The sequence below is a fragment of the Chelmon rostratus genome, chromosome 11, assembly GCF_017976325.1.
Source record: "Chelmon rostratus isolate fCheRos1 chromosome 11, fCheRos1.pri, whole genome shotgun sequence".
Lineage (NCBI taxonomy): Eukaryota > Metazoa > Chordata > Actinopteri > Chaetodontiformes > Chaetodontidae > Chelmon > Chelmon rostratus.
The window spans coordinates 21,397,750-21,406,931 of NC_055668.1; the positions used below are offsets into that span (position 1 = coordinate 21,397,750).

Consider the following 9,182-nt stretch of genomic DNA (forward strand, 5'->3'; position numbering starts at 1 on the left):
ATATTTCCTCATACAGAAGTTGTCAGCAAAGCTTGAATGATGACACATGATTTTTTTTCCTTAACTTTCATGCTGAACTCTAGCAATAAACAAGGCAACAGCGCCATCAAGTGATGACACTGGAAAACAGCAACACATATTGAATCAAGATTCAAATAAGAATAATAAAAAACTTGAAAAAGAAATAATACAAGAAAGGAGATGCAGAAATTAAATAATGATTTTGACAGCTTTGACAAAAACACATTACAAACTCGCTCATCACACACTCCAAAAAAATCTCACATCACTTTATGTCTGATGTGTCAGAGAGCATCACCGCATAACAAAGGCGTTTTTTCTATGCAAACTTAATGAACAAAAGCAAAACTTTTGCTGAAACAAAAGCTGATTAATTCTACCAAAATGCCACAACATAACTCAAACACCTGACTTTAAATGCGAGTGTAATTTGTCCTGAAACCACCACAGCAACACTGCCAACTCGAACACAGTTTTCCCCAAAAGACTTTACTGTAGATATGTAAATCTGGGCAAATCTTCAAAACTGTGGCAGCCAAACAACTGGAATCGCTGTCAGAAAAGCTGCTGGCAATGTGTCTCGCTGTGCACTCTCCTGAGGACCTTGTCCTTCCTTTCTTTTGGGCATTTTCTTGTGAGGTGTCTCTCAAAGGTCAGCTGCACCAGCTGCGTCTTATGTGCCTGACCAGCGACCGTCAGTGAAGATATTCCTCAACACCGAAAACGAATTTTCACACATCGCACAGCACAACAGTGGAGACACCAAGTGTCAAACCAAGTCTCAACTTGGAATTGCTTCCAACATTTTGTGGTACTTTGAGAGAAGTTCTTGTGTTGTCCATCACTCTTGTCCTCCTTTTCTGTTTGCGCAACTGTTAATGCCATAATGTGCTGGAGTAAGTGGGGATACAAAAACACATCATTTTCTTGCACAAGAAACAACTGAAGCACTGATTAATCTCTTCAAGCACACTGTCAACTGCACTGTAAAAAGGTCTGTGGAGCTCACTGTCCTTTTCTCTTGTGATCTCTCTAAAACAACAAACTCTTCCATGTCCTTATTCACTGAGCATCTCTGTTGTCTTATTCCACAGCTCAGTTGGCTGGGCCTCATAGAGGGGTTTCTTCACACACTCCACAGCAGTTTCCACCAGTTCTTACCCTGTTAAGAGGTAAATGTCCTCTGCTTGCAAGAGTCTGTTATGGGTGTCTGACAACATCGGCAGCTTTCCCTCATTGAAAGTAAAACACATGAAGACAGGCTCAGAAACTTTCACACCAAAGCCCAATGGCCTCTATCCTCATCTCGGGATTCTCAGCTCTGCACCCTCAGCTCTGGATCCCCAGCTCTGCACCCTCAGCTCTGGATCCCCAGCTCTGAACCAGCACATCGTCCCTTTTTGGTGAAAAGAAAAGCCAATGTGTGAGCCGACGTCAAGTCTGAGTAAAGTGTCAATCATTTATGTTGCGATCCATATGTAATTTTTGCAGTAATAGCTTTCATTTATTGTGCATTCATATAGTATACTTTAAAGCTGTAGTTGTTTGTTATCATGACCAAGAGGGAGATTTTTGGGAGTGCGTAAGTATGCTGGGAGGAGTGAAAAAATGACTCCCAGTGAGATGATAGAAGCATCCAGCCATTCAAGAGATAAGTCAATGTTTTCTCGACATGATAATCATTGCCACTCAGATCAGAAATGAAGCTCTAGCAAAAGTTCAGTCAGAAAGATTCTTCTCTTTCATGCTTCGGCCTGTTCTGCCATTCGCTCCTCTCATGCACGACCATACGACTCATAATTTCCTTGCTGTCATTGTCTGGGGCTATTTGCTGAGAGATCAGCAATCTCAGCAAAATCAGCTGGTCACATCTATCCCATACCACTTTCTCCCATATGACAGTCTTTACAGATTCAACATCAGTGTTAGCAGAGTCCTCATCTACCACCACCAGTTACAAAACCTCCCCATAGAGTCTAAGTGCCAAAGACGTACTGACTGAATTATCATGTCATCTGTTATAATAAACAATTATTTTTATTTCCTGAGTTGAATGCTGGGTGTCTATTTGAAAATGTTTGAAATACATTTTCAAATAGAATCATCTTTAATTATACCTTCTTGATTTATCATTATATTATTTATATTTGTTATGTTATGTTATGATATAATATGTTTTTTTGGTTTACTTAGGGATGTTTTATTCCCATGCCATATGCCAGTCCTTCCAGGGTCAATTAAAGTAATCCCACAGTGTTAACTGGCCGAATTTAAGCACCGCGGACAGCGACAGCCATGTTTAACAATGGACTGAACGACAGAACTGAACTCAAGAAACCAGAGGCTGAAGGAGAAGAGAGCGAGGGAGAGGGTGGGTGGGGAGAGTCGGAAGGAGGGTGGTGTGAGGGAGTGAGAGATTTTCAGAGAGAGAGAGAGAGGGAGCGTTGGGTTGGCTGGGATTAGGTCTGTGCTGCAGGCTGGACGGGATTACAGAGCGCGGAGCGGCTGTGCTGTGCGCCCTGCTATGGACTCCTCCGCACGGCATTTCTCAGTCTGTCTCAACTGATCTACACCCGCGACCCGTCACCTACACCCCGCAATCCCACGGACCCTGCTACACCAGCTGTATGGAAACATGGCCGACGTCCCCCAGATCGTCAAAATTGGGATTTCCTTGAAAATGCTCCCCAACAACGCCGCCGTGCACTTCAAGTCCGACGGCGCCAGGTTCGGACAGACAAGGACCATCAAGCTGCTGACCGGCTCCAAGTACAAAATCGAGGTGGTCGTCAAACCGGGAGCGGTCGAGGCCACGTAGGTAGCCCTTCGATGTTTTGTTCCAGGCGTGGATTATCCTGACCCAGTCAAAACCCCAAGTGCTGTGTTAAACCTGATCATTCCAGAAGTGAAATATCACGACCAGGCCAAATTTTTCCTTCAGTTTCCTCCTGAAGGAATGCAACAAAGATCACTAAATCCACTAATGATCGATTATTGGTATTATAGTGAAGTAAACATTCAGGTATCGGTATATTTTAATCTTATGTTATGTTGGGAGGTGTTTAGTTGTTCTTGTTTGCTGTATTTCCTTTACAAAGTGAACGACACTGTTGAGCAGGGCCTCTGTCTGCTTCACGGACACGAGAGTTTTCCTCTTAATAACACAGGAAGTTAAACACATTTCCTGCTTGCTGAATAAATAATCAAGGATAGGACTCCTTCCTTTCATGCACTGACTGTGGTGACCTTAAAATGCTCCTCTAAGGAGAGGACAAGCGCGGATTTTAACAGTAGGAAATATGGCCGGTGTGAGGCTAACGCACATGATTTGGAGGACAATAAATAATGAATCACTTGCCAATGCCTCTGACTAAAATACCGTTTAATCGCTTTGTGTTGTCATTTCTGAATAAAAGACCAATGAGCGTTCAACAAGTCATATTCCAAGTGCAGTGCTCGAAAGTAGGATTTTACGAGGAGCGCCTGAAGGCAGCATAAACCCCAATTGGCAGCATGTCAAATCCACCACAGATTAGGACTCCACGTTTGGGCTTGTGTCACCGCCCTCGTGTGATTTGCCTACAATTCATGATTATGTAAGGCATGTTGTTGTACATCCATCTCCAAATAAGGATTACTGCTGGATTTCTAAATATTAGGCTGGAAAAAAACGCCTGAACAGGCACTGGGGTATAAAAGTAGGTCACATGTGATGATGCATAGGGGATGCTGCATGCTCATGAAACACAGCTGTAGACCTATTTCACTGAATGATTTGTCAACATGAAATCCTGGCTGGAACGGAAAAAAAAATGCATCAGTGAGAGTGTAGCTCACAGTTTTTATGGTCTTATATTGATGTATTGATATATATACTGATCATATGAACCTTTATTTTTAAGGGTGTTAATTGATGAATGTGCTGCTCTGTGTACCTGTCTGCAGGTCGATGAGTGTGGGTGGGGTGACCTTCCCCCTGGAGCAGCAGTCTAAAGACCCGCAGTCGGTGGTCTACACCGGCCAGTACGACACAGAAGGGGTGGCACACACCAAGAGTGGAGAGAGGCAGCCAGTTCAAATCAACATACAGGTGAGCATCATCACCTACTTTTTTATTCTCTCCATCTCGATCCTTCACTATCTGCCTCTTAAATAAAAATCGTATTACTTAGACCAAAGTCAACAATTAATCAGTGCTACAAACAGGTATTATCTGATATAAATTACTACTTAAAACACATCAATGAGCAGCAACATTACTGGAAGCTGTGACCCAAAAATACTCTATTTACTCCTGTTTCAGCAATGTTTGCTAAAAAACTGCATCCAGCTGTATGGAAAATGATTTAGCCTTTTTTTAAAAATATTTTTTTAAAGATTTACATCTTCATCAGGGAATAAACAGGCCATAGTTTTATCCTTTAATTAGAATGTGCCCACTTTAGTCTCCACCTGCTTCACCTGTGCTGTGACGGTGTCATATGGTGTAATGATCCCAGGCTCAAGCCTAAATGTCTGACCAGGTGTGTGCATGTTACTGTGGTAATAGTTCTACTGAAGTGGATGCCAGGTTACAGTTTAGCTGGAGTCACCATGGATAATGACAGCTGCATAGGTGTGTTCATGAATGGATCTCGAAGGCGTCAAAGCTTGGAAGGATTCTTTTTATTTATCGAATATTCTACTGATTGTCTCATGTAACACAAACCCCAAAACTCCACCAACATTAGCTGTGCTTTGTCTTTTGGTTCAAACATTTAGAACAAAATTTGTTCCTGGTGTTCAGTGGGCAGATGTTTTTGGCTTGCAGCGATGCACAGATGCTGTAAAAGGTCAAATATGTTCAAACTAACATTTTTAACTTCCTTTTTGGATCATCTAAGGAGAAAGTATGCAATAACAGATTACAAATATGATTTCATCTGTGTGTGTGTGTGTGTGTGTGTGTGTGTGTGTGTGTGAACCCCATCTGTCCAGTTAACACCCTCGGGCCTCAGGGATGATATGATGTGTGTTTTGCGTGTTTGTGTGTGCGCGTGCATCCATCTGTCCAAATTCCTCTTCATTTCACCTTCACGTGATTTTGCACATGACGATAAACGACGAGTTTCTTATGAGCGTGTGTGTATTCCCATAAAATCAGGCCAATCACAGATGCCGAAACTGCTTGTGTGTGTATGTACTCACCCGTGCGTGTGCGTGTCCCTCCTCAGTTCACAGAGGCGGGAATGTTTGAGACGGTGTGGCAGGTGAAGTACTACAACTACAACAAGAGGGACCACTGCCAGTGGGGAAACAGCTTCAACAGCATCGAGTACGAATGCAAACCCAACGACACGCGCACGCTCATGTGGGTCAACAAGGAGATGTTTGTCTGATGGAGGAGCCGCATGAAATATTCAGCGCGTCTCTAACTGTCAATATGTCACGATGAGTTAAGACGTTTCCTTTTGCATCCTGGATTTATTTATCCTTCCTTCCCGAATGTGCTGTCAATCACTCCAGTTAACTTGGCTTTACTCTTTCACTCTTTCTACCATTTACCACCACCACAGAAAATCTAAAGAGCTTTGTGCAGTACAAAATGCATCGGATTTACTGCCAGGTCCGATCCTAATCATAATACAGTACCACTGCCAGTCTTTTTACAGTGCTTTGCTATGTTTATGCAGTTTATACACATGTGTCAGAATCAATATGGCACATTGTATTGAGTTTAAAATGGAACATGCAGCAGGTCTCAACATCCTACTTTTAAAATCTGTTTTAATTATGTATTGAAAGACCAGGATTACATGGTGTGAGTATTGTTTTCATGTACAGTTCAGTTGTGGCATCTGGTAACCCTCGAGTGTGTTGTAGCGATGTTGTATGTGTGCCTGTGTGTGTAGCTACAGTATGTACAAGTATGCGCTTATTTTACAAATGGTGCTTGTACAGATGTGTTTGTGTTTATAAGCTATGTCTGTGTGTGAGGAGTTACATTCCAAAATGACCATCGAACATTTCCAAAAAAATTATTATTGAGTTTATTATTGCTGGCATGAAAGTTAAGTACAATGACTCATGTTAACATTTACCAAAATGCCATGTAGGATAGATTTCCCCTCTCAGGTCCAGTACTTATACAGGATATTGCCACGACATCTGCAGCTTCTAATGTTAAAACTGTGGGGTGTATTTTCAAAGTATGCAACAGAGCAATGCAATCTGAGCAAAGAAACCCTCTATACAGAGTTAAAAACAAATTCAAATAAGGTAGTTTAGCTTTTTATCAACTACTTTCCTCACAAAACAGAAGCAAACCGCTTTAAGTCACTCGCGACTGAATCAAGATGTAGTAGTGAAACGCTGTGCTGCCACCCAATCATTGCTCAAGACAGGAGGCCAGGTGGACCGGAGCATTGTTCGTCTAAAAGAGTTACATGATAGTGTAGCTGCCCGCCTCTTATCACTTTTACTGCATTTAATTCATCAAATTGTGCACTTTACCCAGATACCTTGATAAAATCTGTGACATGCTCTAGAGATGTGCACAATCTGATATCACCATGCTGGTGTTGTTCCTACAGCAGGAGGATTATGTTGCTCCAGGACCATCATTGCAACTGACCAATCACGTTGTTGTGATGTCATAGCTTTGCGACTAGGGAAAAAGACAGCAAAAATACGCACATGTGAGATGATCTTTTCCTACGCCTAACCAAGCAGGCTTGTTACCTAAACTTAACCAGGCTGACAAAAAAAAAAAAAACAACAAAACTGAAAATATTAAGTCAACCAATCCTTCATTCATCTGCCTGGACCGACTCCCTACACATGGGACTGTGTCTCTGGTCAGCTGCAGAGACGGTTCTGGAGCAACACCAATTCGGTAAACCTGAAAGTGTGCAGGTCAGCTCCTCCGCTGCTGATTGTCAAAAGCATGTTTGAGCCTGTATCCTTTTACAGTGACACTGCAGTGCACCTCTTCAGCATCAGCACCTCTAAATCACGAAATCTCCTTGATCAATCAGAAACAGGGCCCACAGTGTTTTGGAATGGACTCTCAGTGTAGCTGCGTGTATGTGTATTACTTTGTGGTATTGGAAGTAGGAATTTTGTATTTGGGTGAAGTTGTGGCCCCACTTACAGCTTGTTTGTTTTCTCTACCTCTTCTGAAGGACTTAGCCATGAATATTTGTCATTATGAAAGAAAAACAACAATGTGTTTGGAACATTCAGGACTGAAACTGTTAATGAAAGTTATCATTTATAATATTTGTTTTCTATTCTTGTGGTAAATCAGAATATTTTAAAAAATAGTATTTTTGTACAGTGAACCATTGGAAATGTTTTCATATTATTGTGTGTATTTTGGTAAAAACTGACATATTGAACTGACCTATGCAAGAAATCAGAGCAACAAAATAATGAAATGGTGCAATATAGTGCTGAAATCTACGTATCATTCTGACCTTCTTGTCAAAGTGTTGTTTATGTTATTAATAGTAAAATGGAAAATCTTTTTGTGTGGGAAATGTGCTCATTTTACTAATTCTTAAACCTAATTTAACTATGAAATACATTAGGTTCATTTCGTAAAAACAAGTATTGACTGCTCAACCAACAACTACTGCAAAGGAAACTACAAGTGAAACTCATGAACTGCTGGTGCATCACAAACACTGCAGAAATATGAACATGGGAAGAGGGATAGATAGATATTGAGAGATATCGGTCGATCACAACAGTCACAAGCAGACACTCACATGACGTTTTCTGAGCGACATTGTAAGCTACCGTTTTATGTTTAATAATTTGAGTTGACAGTCCAAAGAAAAGCCGAATATTATGATGATATTGTCTGTTTAGCTACAAGTGGAGTCCTACAGAGAGTGTGAAAACGCTGCATGAAGCTTTAGATCCTGCCGGTGGTGTTAATCAGTTTGTTATTTCAGGATTTGTAAATCACACAATCACTAGCTAATGTTCTTAAGCTGTTATAGAGAGGGCATCCACTCCAGAGGCGTACTTGGAGAGGATGCAGGAGGAAGAGGATGAGGGGGAGGAGTGGAGGTCCCCGTCCAAAAGATCTGTCGAAATCAGTCCTAAATACCAGGACAGCGTTACCCGAGAGAGCACAGCATCACCACAGCTGCTTAAGACTACAAATAAAATGGTGCATAACTTTAAATAAATGATTATGATAAATTGCATTTGGTTGAAAATCCACATTAACAATTTAAATGGCTCTTGTATCGTTTCTGTGAATGAATTGACTTTAAAAACACACTTGTACCAAACATAATCAAGCCACTTACAGCAAATATGGTGCCAATTATATACATAAGAGCAGCTTTTGATAGGATGGACCGTGATATCTTCATCAATCATCTTGAACAGTCGGTTGGTCTTTCTGAATGTGTGTTTAACTGGTCTCAAACGTGCATCAGTGGGAAGATGTTTTATGTCAGTCTTGGAGATCACGTGTCTGAGAAACATGACATCTGTTTTGGGTGACCTCCATTACTAGCTATTTTTTGGCAATAAATAAATGGATGAGCAATACCCATTTTTTATACCATATAGTGCCACCTAACTCTGCTGCAACTACAGTAAGTACTACGTGTTTACAAACCTTTACTAACCTACAATGCTACTCATAATACATGCAGCCTGCTGCTCCAGTCCAAACGTTTTCTTCATGAAATGTACAGTTTAGATTTTCTTATCGAGCTCTGCTGTATCTGTGAAGCCACTTCAAATCTCACTGTGGTTTATAATGCATAGCATGGATTCAGTGCCTGTCCATGAGTCTGTACTATCAATGAACTGACTTAGTGCCACTGGCATTACATTAAAAGTCTTACTGCTTGTTCAGTGAGGATCATGGGGCACATACAGTATGTAGAAAGGCCTGAGGGGCGACTTCCTGCAGTGTAGCCATACCGCCAGCAGGGGGAGCGCAAGCACAAACCTACTCGGGAAGTTAAAATACGAATAAATAAATAAATGAATCTGACCTGTAGTTCCCGGATGTACAGTACTGCTGCACCTCCCCCCTTCACCTCTATCTCCTCCCCTCCGCCACCGCCTGCTTGTCAAAGCGAGCCTCCTCCTCCGCTTAGTGTCCCCTCCCAGCGGGTCTCCCTCCCTTTGCCACTGCAGTGAAAGCCTCG

The 9,182-nt window shown here is 41.7% G+C and overlaps 1 protein-coding gene across 1 annotated transcript; it reads left to right on the top strand.

The window, feature by feature from the left end:
- Positions 1-2,501: 2,501 nt before the first annotated feature.
- cnrip1b (cannabinoid receptor interacting protein 1b) lies at positions 2,502-6,805 on the top strand. The gene is made up of 3 exons (XM_041947792.1): positions 2,502-2,835; positions 3,967-4,111; positions 5,235-6,805. Exons 1-3 carry the CDS (start codon positions 2,657-2,659, stop codon positions 5,397-5,399), a joined length of 489 nt encoding a protein of 162 aa, XP_041803726.1. The 5' UTR covers positions 2,502-2,656; the 3' UTR covers positions 5,400-6,805.
- The last annotated feature ends 2,377 nt before the right edge of the window (positions 6,806-9,182 follow it).